General features: G+C 37.1%; 3 protein-coding genes across 3 annotated transcripts; all 3 read left to right on the top strand.

Annotated features, from left to right (window-relative positions):
* Positions 1-145: 145 nt before the first annotated feature.
* LOC140777004 (LRR receptor-like serine/threonine-protein kinase EFR) lies at positions 146-3318 on the top strand. The gene is made up of 2 exons (XM_073120904.1): positions 146-2828; positions 2942-3318. Exons 1-2 carry the CDS (start codon positions 146-148, stop codon positions 3316-3318), a joined length of 3060 nt encoding a protein of 1019 aa, XP_072977005.1.
* A 521-nt stretch (positions 3319-3839) lies between these two features.
* On the top strand, positions 3840-12176 carry LOC140778990 (uncharacterized). The gene is made up of 13 exons (XM_073123923.1): positions 3840-4117; positions 4212-4273; positions 4375-4455; positions 4936-5017; positions 5393-5460; positions 5922-6023; positions 7496-7585; positions 7839-7913; positions 7997-8029; positions 9193-9270; positions 11161-11220; positions 11556-11671; positions 11870-12176. Exons 1-13 carry the CDS (start codon positions 4063-4065, stop codon positions 11889-11891), a joined length of 924 nt encoding a protein of 307 aa, XP_072980024.1. The 5' UTR covers positions 3840-4062; the 3' UTR covers positions 11892-12176.
* Positions 12177-13609: 1433 nt separating this feature from the next.
* Positions 13610-18144, top strand: LOC140777118 (single-stranded DNA-binding protein WHY1, chloroplastic-like). Its single transcript, XM_073121025.1, has 8 exons — positions 13610-13990; positions 14081-14175; positions 14263-14355; positions 14487-14581; positions 15252-15325; positions 15851-15939; positions 17037-17193; positions 17862-18144. The coding sequence occupies exons 1-7, from the start codon at positions 13762-13764 to the stop codon at positions 17148-17150; spliced, it is 789 nt and encodes a 262-aa protein (XP_072977126.1). The 5' UTR covers positions 13610-13761; the 3' UTR covers positions 17151-17193; positions 17862-18144.
* Positions 18145-18225: the final 81 nt, after the last annotated feature.

Consider the following 18225-nt stretch of genomic DNA (forward strand, 5'->3'; position numbering starts at 1 on the left):
CACATAGAGACGTTTGTTTGTTTTCTTTCGTTGGTCAAACCGTGGGAAGATCGTTGCTAATAACTCACACTACCGACCAATCTAAGATGGCATGCAATTCTCTATTTCTTGGCTGAACTCTCTCTCCCTCTCCCATCAAACTCCCATGAAGCTTCTTCAAATGCCTCTTGAAAGAATATTTCCACTTCTCCTCCATGCCATCCTTCTCCCTTGTATACTAAGCTCTTCACCTTCACAACAACCGGGTAATACCACTGATCGCCATGCTCTCCTCTCCTTCAAGACTTCCATCACCGGCGATCCCCGCGGTGCATTGAGCTCATGGAGCAACCATTCTCTCCAATTCTGCCAATGGCGAGGTGTGACTTGCGGCGATCCCCGCCGGCGTCCATCGAGAGTAACATCCTTGGACCTTGATTCACTCAACTTGGTTGGCTCTATATCTCCCTCCTTGGCCAACCTCACCTTCTTGCAAAACCTTCACCTTTCCAACAACCAACTCCAAGGACACATCCCACAAGAGCTCACCAGACTTGTTCACCTCCAATATCTCAATCTAAGCCACAATTCCATTGACGGTGAAATCCCTGCCAATCTCAGTGGTTGCAAGCACCTTCAAGTGATCAGTCTGAGTAATAATATGCTCGTCGGAGAGATCCCCGTCGACCTCGGCTCGCTTTCAGATCTTGTTCATTTGAGCCTTAGTGTTAACAATCTGACAGGAAATATACCATCTTCCTTAGGCAATTTATCCTTTCTCACCCTGCTTAGTTTAGCAGGTAATAACTTGGACGGGAGCATCCCTAAGAGGTTAGGCTCGATTCACAGCTTGAGATACTTCCAAGTGGGTCTTAATAAGTTATCTGGTAAAATTCCTACCTCTCTCTATAACATTTCTAATCTTTATGAGTTCAGTGTGGGTGGCAACCAGCTCTTTGGAACAATTCCACCAGATATAGGACTAACCCTTCCCAACCTCCATCAGCTTTCAATGTTTAGCAACCAGTTTGATGGCTCCATCCCCATGTCTCTCTCTAATGCTTCTGGCCTTGAAAAAATTGGCCTAGATCATAACATGTTCATTGGTACTATACCCACCAATCTTGGAAAGTTAGAGAATCTATCATGGGTTATTCTTAGTAGAAACAAGCTTGAATCTGGTGATTGGAGCTTCCTTACTTCCTTAACCAACTGCAGCAACCTAGTGTATCTCGAACTTAACCGCAACGAGTTGCGCGGTGTTCTTCCGAGGTCGATAACCAACTTCTCAACAAATCTTAATTGGTTCACCATAGGAGATAACCACATATCGGGAAGTATTCCGACGGAGATCGACAAACTTGTCGGCCTAAATGCCCTTTTCATGGAAGAAAACCTTCTCACTGGAGTCATTCCTTCCAGCATTGGCAAGCTCAAGGGGTTACAGAGCTTATGGTTGTTTGATAATAGACTATTAGGGGAGATACCTTCCTCTCTTGGAAACCTGACTCAATTGAATGAGCTATATTTAGAAGTAAATCAGTTGCATGGAAGCATACCCAAGAGCTTTGGAGGTTTGAGTGTTTTGATCACATTGAACATTTCCTACAATAATCTTAGTGGTGAAATACCTAGAGAACTTGTTAGCCTCTCCTCCATCTCAAGATACATTGACTTAGCTTACAATTCTCTTACTGGTTTCTTGCCTGCAGAAGTTGGTAGCCTCAGAAACCTCCTGGAATTTAATGTCTCAAACAACAAGTTGTCAGGTGAAATACCTGCAACTCTTGGGGAGTGTGAAGTCTTAGAGTATCTATACATGAATAGCAATCAATTTGAAGGTAGCATTCCTCAATCATTGAGCAACTTAAAAGGTATTCAGGAAATGAACTTTTCGCATAACAACTTATCAGGGAGAATTCCAGAATATTTTGAGATATTTCAGTTGTTGCAATATCTGAATTTATCCTTCAACAACTTTGAGGGACAAGTTCCAATAACAGGAGTTTTCGCAAATCTGAGTGCTACTTCTATCATGGGAAACAATGAGCTCTGTGGGGGAATTCAAGAATTACACCTACCTGTGTGTTCTCAGACATATTTAAGAAGAAAAGGTGCATCTGTAGTAAAAATTGTGCTGCCTATAGTTGGTGGAATTCTATTTGCCAATATTGTGATATGTCTACTGTTCTTCAGACGACGACGAAGAAAAATGTCTGGAAAGATAATATCTCCATCCACCGGCATCATTGATGATAAGTTCATGAGAGTCTCTTATTCTGAGTTGCTTAAAGCAACTGATGGATTCTCTTCTTCAAATTTGATTGGCACGGGAAGTTTCAGGAGTGTTTATAAAAGGATATTAGACAGAAGTGGAGAAGAGGTTGCTGTGAAAATTATCAACCTTCAGCAAGAAGGTGGCTCAAAGAGCTTCACGGCCGAATGTGAAGCCTTGAAAAATATTCGACATCGAAATCTCCTAAAGGTCATAACTTCCAGCTCGACTATTGACTCTAAAGGTGACGACTTCAAAGCAATAGTATATGAGTTCATGCTGAAAGGGAGTGTAGATGAATGGCTGCACCAGGAGATGAATTTAAGCTTTGTTGAAAGGTTGAACATAGCAACTGATGTGGCTTTTGAATTAGACTATCTTCACCATCATAGTCAAACACCAATTCTCCATTGTGATCTCAAGCCAAGCAATGTTCTCATTGACAAAGACATGGTAGCCCATGTAGGTGACTTTGGGTTAGCAAGATTTCTTCTAGCAGACACTGAAAACTCATTTCAGATACCATCCATTAGCACCCTTGGATTGAAAGGATCAATCGGATATGTCGCGCCAGGTAGCAAACTTAATACTCTTTTCATTAATTCATCTCAGATTATTTTTACTTGTGTTCAAGTTTGTCTTGTTAATTACAACCATAACAATCTGATATGTGTGTATGCATTTCAGAGTATGGAACTGGAAGTACAGTCTCAACACAAGGTGATATCTATAGTTATGGAGTATTTCTCCTAGAAATGTTTACTGGAATAAGACCAACCAATGCTATGTTTAAGGATGATCTAAACCTGCATAAGTATACTAAGATGTTCTTTCCTGAACGAATCAAGGATGTCGTCGATCGAAGATTGCTCATCGAAGAGGACATCGAACAAGGAACTGACGACAGAGAAATCAAAGAGGATACAGTTGATGGATCAAGACAGTGTTTGGTTTCGATTTTCGAAATTGGTCTCAGATGTTCTGAAGAAGAACCGAGGAATAGGATGCAGATGGGAGTTGTTGCTGAAACTTTACAAGCATTTAGAGAATCTTTCTTGAGTTAGGGATCTCTGCGTAAAACAGAGGAAGCTATATATAAATTGATAGAATCTGATAACTTTTACTACTGCGGTTTAGATTAGATCAATTGTGTAAACTGCAATCCTTCAAGTATAGATTCATTATAATATATCTAATCTCCTATTATATCCATAGACAAATGAATTAAAAAATTATGCATATATTTAAATGTCTGCTTATGATTAGGCCCACAGTGTTATATACCTGAGTCTATTTTTCCTAAATAAAATGAGCACAAACCCTATTTTATTGCTAATTTATAATTATGCTGGATAAAGAAAGAAAAGCTACTTTTTTCCCCCAAATTCTAAAATTGAAACAAATTATTAAGAGCTACTTAGAATTTAGGGCCTATCATCACTAATGTTCAAATTGGATTTTTAAGCACAAAATGGACGGTTGGATGTATCCAGTGCAAAGCATCTGACGGTTGATCACTCACTTCGCATAATATTCTATATGCAGTTTTTTTTTTCACACATTAGTCTCGCGCTCCCGCCGCAAAATCCAATCTATCGTCTTACGGAGCTACAGCAGAAGACTTATAATAAACTCTCTGTTCTCTTGCCAAGATCCGATTCCTCCTCCTCCGTCTCACCCTCTCCTCTCTCTTTCCCTCGATCTCGCTCTCTTCCACCAAATCTTTCTAGGGTTTCGCCTCGGAGAAGGGAAAGGAATAGGAGAACGAACTGAAGAGAAAGATTAGGGTTTCGTAGGGGAGCAGATCGATGGCGATGCAGGTGGGGATGGGCCTGTCCAGAGTCGTTCTCTTGGTCGGAGCAGGTGATAGTCCAATTCGTTACAATCTTCGTATCCTCCTTTGATTCGATTCGAGTTGTTTGTTCGGTGATCTGATGACCTTCTGCTCGTTTTGTAGGCGTTACTGGCTCGATCATGGTGCGGAATGGGCGGTTGTCTGATATCTTGGGAGAGCTGCAGGTTTGAATCCTGTGATCTTGCCCATTTAAGTTACGCATGAGTTTTTCTGCGGAGATGTAGGATTTAGGAGTTGGGATTTAGTTGTGCTCAATTGCGTGCAGGATATGATAAAAGGATTGGAGAAATCTGGACAGAAGGGAGATGCTTCTGATGGTGAAATAAACGAAGTTCTTGCTTCTCAGGTTGTTCCTGTAGTTTGATAGTATGTTGTTTCCTTTTTTTTAAGGTTGTAGGTGTCATTGCTTAATGATGATCGATGACCTGATTTTGATAATATCGTAATTAACTGAATTGTATGAAATTATAGATATGCATGTGGCTGCACCAAGTAACTACTTTTGATCACCACATACAGTTCATAAAATTGTTGCAACCAGATAATTTATGTATTTTGGTGATTAAGTTTAATGTATTTTAGCAAAATGGGATGTAAAAGGAGTTATCCTTTTCTATCCACACTCTATGTTGATCTTTTCATGGTTACTGATCGTCAAATTGATGATCTTGAACATCCATTAGGTTTCTGAACTTTCTGCCAACGATGTGTCATTGTGATGCTCTATGAAAATGTTCTGCTGAATGTCTGAACGTCCATGAGGCGTCTGTATAGATTTGAGGATTTTTGGAATGAGAATATGGCTTGCCATTTCTTTGTTTTATAGGTCCGACGGTTGGCCATGGAGGTTCGACAATTAGCTTCTGCACGTCCTATAACAATTCTCAATGGAGGTTCAGCCCAAACAGGTACCAAATTGTTAAAATTGAAATTCAGTTGCAATCAACACTTGATGACTCAGTATAATATTGTAGATGATCAATTTTGCTTTCTATATAAAATCTCCTATAGATCAAGACCTGGAAAAATGAAAATAACTATTTGGTCAATTTGTATTGTGATAGAGATTTATCTTTCTATGAGAAACAGGGTGTCACTAGTTGACACTGTAGTCAATCAGTTTAAGATATCTTTACCCACAGACATATCCATAATGTGCATAAACCAAAAAGTTGAGAGCACTTAATGTTCAAATTGTTTTCTTGCTTTCTTGGCTTTCAATGGATATGATTGATAAAATTATAACTGGATAAGATTGACGAATGGAGATGTCTTTCTACCAGGAATAACTGCACTTATAATACCAGCTGCAACCTTGGGGGCATTAGGTTATGGATACATGTGGTGGAAAGTAAGTTCTGCCTTCGAATTCTTATGCGCTCGCTTAATTTTCTTTTCTCTTTTCTGTTTTCATTCTTCCATTTGGGCATACGATCAAAGGTCTTCAATCATGACATTTTTGATGATTTTAATGCAGTTACTTCTCTACAATAAACACACACACACACACACACATATATAATATTTTTTTTCTGTATGATAAACATACTTTTGTTCTTTTCTCTTTTTGTTTGCATTCTTCCATTTGCGCATATGATGAGAGATCTTTATTCATGACATGCTTGATGATTTTAATATAGTTGTTTCTGGACGGACAATAAACATACTTCTGTTCTGTATCATCATCTGAACAATATATAGGAGGGCACAAGGCTTTTCATCTTGTGATTTGTTTTTCATTAAGGGGGTACTAATTTTCTGAGCATGTCTTGGTATACTTTCTTTGACTGACTTTCTTGTAATACTGGTTAGGGCTTCTCCTTCTCTGATCTTATGTATGTCACCAAGCGCAATATGGCTAGTGCAGTTTCAAGTATGACGAAGCATCTGGAGCAAGTGTCTTCTGCTCTTGCTGTAAGTATTAGATTCTTTATTTTCATTTTTGTATTTTTCTTCTTCTCTCTGAACTGGTGTAGTTCAGTGTTTCCAGATAGCTTGTTAGTGGCTGCCACGATATAACCATTGTGATGGTCATGAACTCATGATAGCCTTGGGGTACTGCCTATGGGGTGTTCAATGAAGCAGTTTTATTTGATTTTTAAAATTGGTCCCAACATACCCAACCAGTGCCACATTTCTTGGGAAGAAGGATAGCTTTTGACAAAAGGTTCAAATTTAGGCTCCTTCTACAGTGACCTTGCATGGAAGCTTGTGCTTGGACTAGAATTGAGTACATAATAAGAAAACTAGGTTAGTGCTTAGCTTATCCCTGCAGCTTATCTCAATTTACATCGCTCCTTGTGATGCTAATTTCAAGAATTTCTAGATTCAGATTGCTAGGAAAAAGAGAAGGCCCTAATAGATGGGAGGGGTATAATGTCTACAAAAGGCTGAACTGTATGCTTCATATCAATGTGCTACAAGGGAAAGGGCTGTTTCAGCTCTCAAAGCATACATATTTGTATACTCATGATTGACCAATTTATTGGATGACTTTCTCTACATGGCTGCTAACAAATTAATATTTCATTATAAGGTTAGCTTAAGTATCTGCTAAAAAGAGATAGTTACTGAGAGCAGTAAAATTTGGATTCCATCAGGAATGTAATGAATATAATAGTAACATAAATAATTCTTTCTTATTCTCAAAATTTCTAACTAGGCAGCTATGGTTGGCCAGTGACTACAGTCGAAAAGTAAGAGTGGAAAATGCTGGAAAATAAGATCCAGAGTGAGGGTCAGATAATTGAATAAGGTAGTCCTTTTTGTCAAATAAGATCCTCCAGCTGGAAAATAAGATCCCTTAGTAAGATCCTTCACTACTTATAGCACACTTTTTTTTTTCAAATATCAGTAAGGTAGTCATGGCTAGTGTGGCTGACTCATAAGTCAACAGACAAAACAGTGAAATATCAAAATCAAAATAAAGTAGAGGTATCGACCTCATGCATTTTAATCAATAAAACGAAATCTTGAAGACTTTAGGACCATTCAATTAAAACTTGTCTGCATTTCACATTTTGTACAAAAAAACATGGACTTCAGCCTTTTTGTAAGAAACAAATTCTTGCCTTTTAAAGGTATAGCAGCTAATAAGGCAGGCTCTGACATGTCCAAACACTTGGAAAGCAAAAGTTACAAAACATCAAAGAACTATAATTTGCTCCATTTGAGATATTTCTGAAATTGGTTTGATATTCAAGAAATTGGGGTCAACACAAAATTTAGCTACTTCAGAAACTTGGTAGAAACACTTAGTGCACGGACTACACTCTTAATCTAACCTTCAAAATGTGTATCAAGAAAACACCTTGCAAGACCTTGCATCATTTGAGTCTTGTAATATTATGCTTATACCTTATGAAACTTTTGGTTCTTTCTTTCAGGCAGCTAAGAGGCATCTGTCTCAGCGCATCGAGAACTTGGATGGCAAACTCGATGAGCAAAAGGAGATGTCCACAATAATAAAAAAGGAGGTAGCACTTCAATCCCTGTAGATCTAGCTGCTTTCAAGTTTAAAATTTAAATACAATCGTTAAATGGAAGGTAGCTGAAATAATATTCTGTGAAAACAAGCTGTTCTTTTTAGTGGTTAAAAGTTTTATTTTTATAGTTCTTTCAACTGGCAACCCTGTTTGTGACAGTCCAAAATAATGTAAACTGTGACAGGCATTTGTGTTCAGTTTGACTATCTTCTCAAGCCTTTTCTTTCTCCCTTGTATGATACAGGTTACTGATGCTCGTAAGCAACTTGAGAATATGGGTTCAGATCTAAGCACCATCCAGCAATTGGTTTGGAATATGGTCAGCATATGTATTCAGTTATGCAGCACTCAACATTTGCCCCAATTTTGTGCAATTAATTAATATTTTTCTCATATCTGTAGGATGGGAAGGTGAACACGATTGTAGACAAGCAGGTTGATCACCATCTTGAAATAATGTTTCACATTGCATTTTGTTTTGATTTTTTCCCCTCCTTTTAAGTTAGGTAGATGGTGAAATGAGTTTTTCTTTTCCAGCTTGTGCTATGACCTATTGATACATGCTTTCCATAAAGCATTGTGGAGCTTCTACTACAAGTTAACTTTGTTGCATCATTATCTTTCAAGCTTTTTTCGGGTAATTGTGGGGATTGGCTATAACTGAGAGATATCCAAAAGAATTAATGGACATCTAACAATTAGCTGTTATACTACCATGAGTTGGGGTGGCAATGACGAGGGCTAAATAAGTTTGTATTACCTTGACTAGATTATAGATGACAAACTAACATAAACACAGACACAATTAATAATGGTTTAGTTTATGTATGCAACATATTCATTCCTGAAATCCTGATTATAACCCTCATTATGTGGGTAACTTGTTATTACCTGCATTAAGTTGCATAACATGTTAGTTTGGATGGGGCTAAGTGGTTAATAAATTGAATATCCGACCCATGTAATCATTTTACACTTGTCAAGCTAAACACCATCTGAACAAGAATTGTTTTACAGGATGAACTGTTTGACAATAGAAACTTGAGCATGCTTCCTCTAATATTCATTTTAGCTGTCTTAACCTTTTTTTCACGAAAGTATGTTTATCCAAATATGAACCCCTTTAAAGTCTTGGTTCTTATCTAACCTTGAGAAGATGTTGATTCATGAGGAAAGCGAAATCAGATAGGAGAGCTAATTGGTGGGTAGAGTGATCTATATTATTGATTACAATATAATTTCAAATTAAGAAGAAAGAAGATGCCTTTTAAGTTAAGGTTTATCTCTTATCTTTGGGTCATAATTAAGCCAAAAGGCCAAATGAAGCTCAATATTCCACAATATGATTTCTGCGAAATCATCCTCTAGAGTACAGATTAAGTTTTGGAGACTCTTGTATCAGCGAGTTGCCTGGTGTAGTTCACATTTTTGATTTTATTCTGCTCGTATAATTTTTAAAATCTCAAAATTTAGAAATTTGCTTCTATGAACCAAGAATATGATTGACCTCTTCGATGAAATTGTTGCAAGTAGGAACTGAGTACGCTCTTTTCTGTTTATATCTTCATTGTACACTAATGATGAGATTGTGATTGCAGAATTTTTCTTTGGCTGGTGTAATGTACCTTTGCCGGTTTGTTGAGGGAAAGGGCGGAAAAATACCTGATTTTCTGCAGGTATTATTTATAAGCTTGCATCTCTATTATTAATTCTTATGTCATGAATTTTCCAGTAGTAGCATACAGATTGAAGTAATCATGTTATTTTATGGTTAAGAAGTTATTATGTCTTTATTTGATCACTGTTGAAGGGGCGACAGATGTTTTTCCTGAGAAGAACATCAAACCCTTGAATACCTGAGCATTATCCAGCTGATTTCTAAATATTCACAAGTTGTTTTGGTGCTAAATTATTATTTGTGAGGCATTGGCATTAATTTTACTGGACAGTGATCACGACTGTCGAAAATTTGTCAGTACTTCTAGTTCATTGTATGCTCGGTAATTATCTTGTCACTGTAATTATGCTTTGCAGTTTATTGTGGTGAACATGATATAGATGGTTAATTTGCAGCTTCTGAAACTCAAGTTCATATCTCCTGAGTTTGTTCATTTAGTTTCCCAGTATGCCAATATCTTTTTTTCATCATTAGTTGCCTCTGTTAGTTTCATCATCAAACTTTCGCCCTCCACACCGAAAATGGCAGTGACTGAAAGAAAAAAGAAAAAAAAGAAGAAAAAAGAATGCAGCATAGTTTTTTTTCTCACATGCATATCTCTTTTATTTTATGGGAAGCGATATCATTTCCTCAGTTCCCTTCTGTAATATCTTATTAGATATCATATTTACTTTTTTAGAATTTCCACATCATCATCTGAAATTATGAAAAATTTGTTGGCCTTGGAGAAGATTGATGCTGGTGCTGTGCATGCTGGTAAGAATTACGATATTTAGAATAAGTTTAAATGCTGATCTCTTAGGCAATAGCAGGACTGCAGCTATTGATTGAAGCCTTTATTAAGAAATGTAAATGGCCTTATTGTATCTTAAAATGGAATGAGACAATTTATTGGAGCCTGATTAGGTAGTTCTGTACTTCTGTCGTTTTCATGTTAAATTTAGTACTTCCATTAAATCCATCAACCATATCCTTGACTCATGGATTCAATTAGCAAATAATTTACATTACCTTCCTTGTTGGTATTGGAACTTAAAATTAAGATACTTTATGCTCTGTGAGGATCATTCATTTCTACATGATCTTGGTTTAGTGTTGACTGAACCCATTATATTACTAGCCTCAATGGTGTATTCTGGGTAGGCTCTTGGCTCCCCATTTCCAGAAAGCAATCTATATGAATACTTACTCTACAACAATAGTTAATGGAGATGAAATTTAATCACTATGCCATTGTGGGCTAATTAATCCCTGGTTATATGGACAAACTTGCATAGCTGTCATTCAACCAACTCCAGTATTAAGGGGCTGAAGTTCATCACTTTTGTATCGTTGGTTAATCTAACAAATTAACAATAGTTTGTGCCTTTGTGGTGGATATAAACAAGCATACTTTGACCTCCTGTTGCCAGTGTTCTCCCAATGAGGCTATAGAAACTCAAATTTGAGAAGGCTTAGTTGAAGAATTGACAGATTACTTGATATCAGTTCCCTTGAAATTTTTGCAAATTAATCACAATCAGACAGGAGCAGACTTTCTGTGAGATCTTTTAAATTTCAAAGCGAATTCATGAGTAGTCTAACCTACCTTGACAGCAGCAGGTTAAGCTCATCCCTCCAAAATTAACTCCAGACATGGATTCCATCTACATGAAATGGAATGATGATAAATTTAAACTTGAGAATTCTTCATCTCTGTGTCACAATAAGTGAGAGCCAAACAATCAAGTAGGAGCTTGGGATTTCCACTATCTGATGTTAATCACATTATAGTTAGAGACTTAAGAGTTAATTAATTTCATTTTGTTTGTTTTGTTTCCTTGCTTGGTTTCTTACTAAAAGTTTCATACTGTAGTCTCCTCGCTTATCTCTTCCTCATTCACTGCAGGATGGCCCTAAGCCTGCTGGCAAGCGTTTTATTGGATGTGCAGATACTAGCTCTTTAAAGGTTCTATCTCTCTGCTTGCTGTTAATTGCAACTTCTTTCCTGGAATGCTATCTTTGCTGCTGAAGTATTTTCATTTCATCTGCTCTTATTACAAATTTTCCAGCAAGTCATGAAATTCTCAAGGATTGTTGTATTACCACTAAGAGGCATTATACATTCTATAAGTGGTGGATATATATGACTTGTATGAAACTTGACATATTAATTGACATGGCTATCTTTAGTTTATTTTATGAGAAGTTTTTCATACTTAAATTTTGATTGTATACACCATTGATACAGAGAATATCTAACTTTGTTGTTTAATTGAACATTTGTTCTTTTTCACTCTCCAGGGGCTGCAGCACATACAAGAAGTCATAGACTCAGGAAAATTTGACAAGGCCAACACTGATCTTATATTGCAGAATGACATTGATTCCTTAGAAAACTTTAAAGCAAACTTGTCCAGGTATTGAACTAAGCCAATTTGTTGTTATATTATAGAGTTTTAACGCTTTGAAAGATTTTAATAGCTTAGTGAAGCTCTATGATATGGGGAATGCATCATCATTTGGAACTAAAACTCGAATTTTTGCTTCATTGTTGCTTTGTTGGGATGCTTCGGTAGCAAACTCTTATTGCTGCTTTTTGTAATTTGCTTTTGCAGGACTGCATCAGTCAAGTGCTGAAGTAAATGTTTTTTTAATAAAGAAGCAGGAGACAATCTCTCTTTCACTTATCATTCTGGATCGAGATAGGACTTAGTAAACTTCACTTGTAAAAAATGAGGATACAAAAGATTGCTTGGGTGTTTATTTCCTGTACATTACATGTTAACTGATCTTGTTTAAAACGACGATCTTCTTTTGTGATTTAACAACTCTGGTTGATGGAACGGGAAGCCATTTTCGGCATTCTCTCTAGAAGCATTACTGTGGTTCGATAATGCAATATTGTTGTACATTTTTGTGATATCCAATGGTTTGATGAGGTGTATTTCTGTCGCAATATTCTAATTTTATCATCGGTATGAGAATATTGTTCCCTTTGAGCTGCTACTGTTTTTCTCATTCACTCATTTTAAAGAGACTGAATTCGAAGTGTGTATTAATGGATTTGTAATTCATAGTCCGGCATTCATCAACCACCGAGGGTTTATTAGTATACGGAGGCCTCACTCTTGCAAGGACAAATTGTGCTGAGTGTATTCAGTTAGCTAGCTTAATTATTGGGAGGTTGATTTCATCGTTCAGTCTATAGCCTACTCTTGAATAATAAAAGAAAAAGGAAAAAGAATCACAAATATATTTGAGAAAGGAGCATTACTATCGTCGTATACCAGTTGATGAGTAAGAGGGTTTTAGGAAACTACTGATTGCCTTTAGAATTAAAACCTTTTTATGAAAGCTCACTTGGGCCGTCTCCCTACTAAGGTAAGATTTTTCAGGTTGGGTATGCTTAATGCTTATAGACTCCTCCGTAATAGTTTGGCTTTGATCTTGAAAGTGTGAATCATATCTTTTTAGATTATACCAACGTTAAATAGATTTGGGATTTGAACGTGACTACATTTGCTATTAATATATCTTTCAACGGTAAGTGGTTGGAGTGAAACTCATTGATGGAGGGAGGGAAACTTACCAAAAGATAAACAAGAATTTTGTTGAGGCTTTGATTGCAAACGCAACTTTGGAAGTCTAAAAACTCAATCAATATCAAGGCTCAGCAATTCTCCTCTTATAATTGTTGGCGAACTATTATTACTATAACTATGGACTATTTAAACTCCAATAGAAGTTCTAAATCTTCGGAAAAGCAACATCCTTCATCTCTAATCAGGTGGTCTCCGCTTTCGCATCCTTAGGTAAAGCTCAACTACGATGGCTCTTTTGACCCAACAATTGGTAAGGGACGAGGAGGCTAGCTTTTTTCGAGATGCTAGTGCTGACATTCTTTTGGCGGGTGGTGCTCCTGCCAACTATGAAAATACATTGACTAATGAAGTTTGGGCTGTGCGTGAGACTCTGGAGCAAGCCGAAAATCTCAGTATCCACTATTTGATCATCAAAATAGACTCCAAACAACTTACTCAGTGTTTGGAGCGTAAGCAACTTAGATTACAAAAAACCTTATTAAAGATATATTATACTTCTTTCCTTCCTTCACGAAAGTTAAAATTAAGCACACCCTTATAGAGGGAAAATTTGCTGTGTCTAGCAAAACATGCTCGGTTAATCTCTTCCACTATTTTGTGGACTAGCTCAGGAATGAGCTCTCTATCTTATACCTTGATGCTACTGGTACCCTTCAAAGGAGGGGCAGCAGATTGTAACATTTTGGGGGGAGCCTTGCCCTTTCTTATTGAAGTTCTTAATTACCAAGGGAAAAAAAAGAGAGAGAGAAAGAAATTGCAAGAGGGACCGCACGCATTTAAGCGGCCACGCCCGAGCCCTTGCAAGTTCCAACAATTATCTGCGGGCTTGGGTGTTAAACCGCCGAAACAAAGGATAAAACGCCTTCACCAACAAAACCCTCGCTCTTTCCTAACTGTTCGACGAAATGCCGCTCTCATCCTCACTCTCTATCCCTCTCCAAAGCTCTCGCTTTCCTCTTCCCTTCCTCCCCTCCAACCCTCTTAGGAATGGCTTCTCGGGCCTCAAAACCCAAATCCCTAACAACAAGAAGAGGCCCTCTTCCTTCACCTGTCGCCACTCCGACTACTTCGCGCCACAGCGTCTCGCTTCGAGGTCGTCGGAAGACTCCTCCTCCTCTCCCCAGCCTTCTGGAGGTTTCCTAGCCCTTATATTTCGCTTCTCTTAGAAAAATCCACCGGTGAACTCTTTATTGATTCATTTCTCTGTTTTTTTTTTTCTTCCAGCTCAATCGTCAAGAGTTTTCGTAGGACACTCGATCTACAAGGGGAAGGCGGCACTTACCGTGGAGCCGAGAGCTCCCGAGTTTACTCCGTTAGACGTGAGTAGTACACTTGAACTTTTCCTTTGTTTTGTTTCTCGCTCTCTTGTTGGGTTTGATGGTATCTTTTGGATTTGTGGTGTGTAGTCTGGAGCTTTTAAAGTTTCGAAGGAGGGATTTGTTCTCCTCCAGTTTGCTCCTGCGGTAGGAAGTCGCCAGTATGATTGGAACAGAAAGCAGGTCTTTTTTTACTCCCTTCTGTTTCGGTTAAAGTTTATTTACTATGAAAAAGTCGCGACCTTTGATATTTCTTGCTGCTTGTAGAAGTCCCTGTTAGAGTATATTGGTTTTTGAATATTATTTTTATGCAGGTTTTCTCTCTGTCTGTGACGGAGATAGGAACTCTAATAAGTCTTGGTGTGAAGGATTCATGCGAGTTTTTCCATGACCCCTTCAAGGGAAGAAGGTAATATATCTGCCATATGTGATGTTCTTTTGGTGCATGGCCTTACTAGGGCATACATATTTATTCCTACTTATGTTGTGATGCTGAGCCATACATTACTTTTGATTGTTGTTACGTCGGCGTAGTTACTTGAAGTACCTTCTTCATTTCTTCTTTCTTTTTTCTGTTTCTTTTGAAGCAAAGATGAGAGCCATCTTGTTTCATTACAAACAAATAGAATTTCCTTACACACCATTCAAAGAATGAAAAGGTTACGAAATGAAACTGTATTAAAATATGCTTTTGTAATGATTCCACAGAATCATACATAAAAGTATTGTGGGGTAGTGTATACTCATTTATAGCAGATTATACTGCACCCCCTCAGAAATATGCTTTTGTAATGATTCCACAGAATCATACATAAAAGTACAAAACTTGCTTTTGTGAGAAAATTAAATTTGACTCAACCTGTTTTACTTTCTTTTTTTTTGTGTTTTCAGTTTTTAGTCAACTGTCTATTGTGAAACCACTTTGAATTGAAACTCCTCATACTTACCTGTTACCACCATATCAGCTTGATCCTTCATGCTATCATCATTTTCATTCCAAGTAGATTCCATTTTTAGTGTCATCCCTGCGGAGCATCTTAGTCCTTTAAACTTGAACAGATGGTTGTCTTCTTTTACAGTGAAGAAGGCAAGGTACGCAAGGTTTTAAAGATAGAACCTCTGCCAGATGGCACTGGCCACTTTTTCAATCTTAGTAAGTCTTTCCTAACTTACTGTCTGGATGACATGCGAACACATGTAAATGCTAAGTTTTACATCAAAAGTACAACAAATGTAACATAAATTGTTTTCTGAGTTGTTCCTATAAGCGTGTTTACTATCTGGAAGGTAGGCTGATAACATTTAATACTTTACTATCTGGAAGGTAGGCTGATAGTGTGTTTTCTATATGAAGGATCCCATTGCTGACAATTTGTTGGAATAAAATAAGCATATATTAATGGAATTACAAGGTAGAAAGAGCAACTTCGTATATTATTATTTCATTATATGGATGTGTTTTATATATATGTGTGACATGTCAGAGTTTCCTTATTCAAATAAGCGTGCACATTTATTTACTGGATTATGTAAGTACGTAGGTATGGGTGCAGTATATGCAAACTCAAACTATGTTTCTTTTTTCCTTTTCCCTGTTAGCCACTATTGCCTTGTATGATGCTTTCAATAAGCATGAATGAGAATCTTGTTTAAGGGCCTCTCATCTTTCTTTATGTAGGTGTTCAGAACCGCCTTCTGAATGTGGATGAGAGCATTTATATACCCATTACAAAAGCTGAATTTGCTATTCTCAACTCGGCTTTCAATGTAAGCCATATTTTTGCTTAATTCTGCCTTGTATTTTCTTGCCATTCTTTAGTAAAGAAAGCTTAATGAAAAGTTCTTCTCGCTGTTTTTTGTTTTGTTTAATTAATTATTGCCATGGCTTTGTTTCCAATAGCTCATAGTAATATAACATATCATTTATTGCCTTATTCTTGTTCCATGCTATAGATTGAATTTTCATGAAATGCCAAGGAAATAATAGGGAACTGTAAGAAAATTTTAATTGTTATGGAGCTCACCTTGGCAGTAATTAATGCAACTGAGAACTTGATGTTGTTGGTAAGTGACTAAGTGCTAATGTTGTCCGACAAAATCATGTTGCAGCTCAAGTGGTTTTTTCATGTTCTGTTAGCTTCTTTTACTTTTTTTTTCCTATTTAATTCAGTGTCAAAAGGAGTGGTTTTTGTGACATTTTTATTTTATTTATCTGCACTGTGCAAGTTCGTAATTTTACAACCAAAGCCATCCTACGACTTGTCTGTAGAAGATTCCTTTGTTGTGCTGATGATGGGTCATATAGCAGAATAAAGTCTTACTGGCTCACAGTGAGCCCTATATATATTCCGTCACACGGTCTGTGCATAATTCAGATTTTTCTTCTGTAAAATTTTGATGTGTTTCTTGTTGCTGGAAATGAGTGCATAGTTAGAGATTTTGCATTTCATATTTCAGGAAGTGACTTGTCTCTGTTAGTCAGAATGCTATTTTGTACAATAGAAGTGGATGAGAAAGAAAGGAAGAATGTTGGTTGATATGTCCAGAATGTTACCTCTATGTATCTAACATGCGACACCTCTATATGTACAGATCTTCATTTTGGCATTATCATCTAACTCCTTTGTTTTGTTTATTTTGTAAATTCTGTTTAAACACATTAGTTGATCTTTAAACAAATAAATTTGCTGAGGCTTTAAGTGGCATGCAGACCTTATAGATATAATTGTTCTCGTTTTGATTCAATATTAAAAAGACTCAGGTGGTCTTGCTATATTTTTATCTCATGTTCCTTTTTTCTTCCATGTGCATCTTAGAAACTTTTTCGCCTTTTAACAAGAAATTGGTTTCTGATGCTTCTACAGTTCATTTTGCCATACTTGATTGGTTGGCATGCATTTGCAAATGCAATCAAACCAGCGGATTCTACTCGATCAAATAACACACGTTCTGGGCCTGACTTCGAGTGGGGTAGATGAAGAATATTGTACTGAAAGAGCTGAGACAAGCAGCATCAATGAGGTATTCTCAAATTTTGCAAAAGTGAATCCACTTCAAGTATTTCTAACAATTACGTCAGAGTCTTCGAATCCAGTATCATCTTAGTCTCTAATCCAACATAAAATAACAGGCTTTAAAGGAGTTAATGATTTTGTTTTCCTTGATGTTTTCCTATTAGTCTTATTAGAAGTGTCGATGAGGCTGTTCTGTTGGTGGGTCTCATATAGTTAATCTGTAGCCAGTTTGATGGTTTGGTTTGTTTCAAGCATTTGATGGCTTCAAATCTTAGCAGGCACTTTTAAAGCCTATTTACCATTGTCATTGCTAGATATGTTGGTGTGATGCATTTTCTTTTTCTATCCTCAAATAGTCTTTGGAGCAAAGAGTTGGAAACACAGTAATTGCAAGAAAAATGAGACTCTAGGCAATTCCACAAGATCATAATAAGCCAATTCGGAAAGAAAGGGATAATTGATATGAGTCAACTGGGGACATATCTGTAGAATGATGAAAGAAAAAATGATATAGGTCTGGCAAAGGTTGGTTAATGGTACTATAAGAGACGAAATTACTGTCATAGGATTCAAATGAAAGATAATTGATGAAATTGTCAGTGAAACATTTTATGCCCGTATGTCGTGCTTTGCATATATTCAGATTTTGTCATTGTTTTTTCTATTATTTTGCAGCTGGTTAGAGAAACGCACTTCTGAGCTAGTCTTACCAGTGTAGCAGCTCAATCTTCTCATTAACTGGGTAGACAACAAGAACCCTCCTCTTCTTGGGAGCAGCCTAAAATCGACGGCTTATTTTTTTGGAAACATCATATTATGCTTTTCTCTAGTAAATATTTTGACGGCAAATTACTTGGGTAATTATACTCTTTCTGCAGTGGAATTCGTGTCTCCTGTCCTATATTCTGTAACCCTATGAAATTTTGCAAAGAAGAAAGCGTTCACATATTCACTATCATCAGCAGTGATGCACTATTGGAGATTCAAACTTTTTCATTCCATGAGGCTCCTTAGTGGGTATATATAACATCACAACAGA

Source organism: Typha angustifolia, chromosome 15 (assembly GCF_048772165.1).
Source record: "Typha angustifolia cultivar Huaian chromosome 15, ASM4877216v1, whole genome shotgun sequence".
In the NCBI taxonomy this organism is placed as follows: Eukaryota; Viridiplantae; Streptophyta; class Magnoliopsida; order Poales; family Typhaceae; genus Typha; species Typha angustifolia.

Excerpts from the sequence above, each read along its gene's own strand:
- LOC140777004 (XM_073120904.1), top strand. The coding sequence starts at position 146 with ATGAAGCTTCTTCAAATGCCTCTTGAAAGAATATTTCCACTTCTCCTC. Across the intron at positions 2,829-2,941 it reads AATCGGATATGTCGCGCCAG|AGTATGGAACTGGAAGTACA; the intron begins GTAGCAAACTTA and ends TATGCATTTCAG.
- LOC140778990 (XM_073123923.1), top strand. The coding sequence starts at position 4,063 with ATGGCGATGCAGGTGGGGATGGGCCTGTCCAGAGTCGTTCTCTTGGTC. Across the intron at positions 4,118-4,211 it reads CGTTCTCTTGGTCGGAGCAG|GCGTTACTGGCTCGATCATG; the intron begins GTGATAGTCCAA and ends CTCGTTTTGTAG. Across the intron at positions 11,221-11,555 it reads CAGATACTAGCTCTTTAAAG|GGGCTGCAGCACATACAAGA; the intron begins GTTCTATCTCTC and ends TTCACTCTCCAG.
- LOC140777118 (XM_073121025.1), top strand. The coding sequence starts at position 13,762 with ATGCCGCTCTCATCCTCACTCTCTATCCCTCTCCAAAGCTCTCGCTTT. Across the intron at positions 14,176-14,262 it reads CCGAGTTTACTCCGTTAGAC|TCTGGAGCTTTTAAAGTTTC; the intron begins GTGAGTAGTACA and ends TGTGGTGTGTAG. Across the intron at positions 14,356-14,486 it reads ATGATTGGAACAGAAAGCAG|GTTTTCTCTCTGTCTGTGAC; the intron begins GTCTTTTTTTAC and ends ATTTTTATGCAG.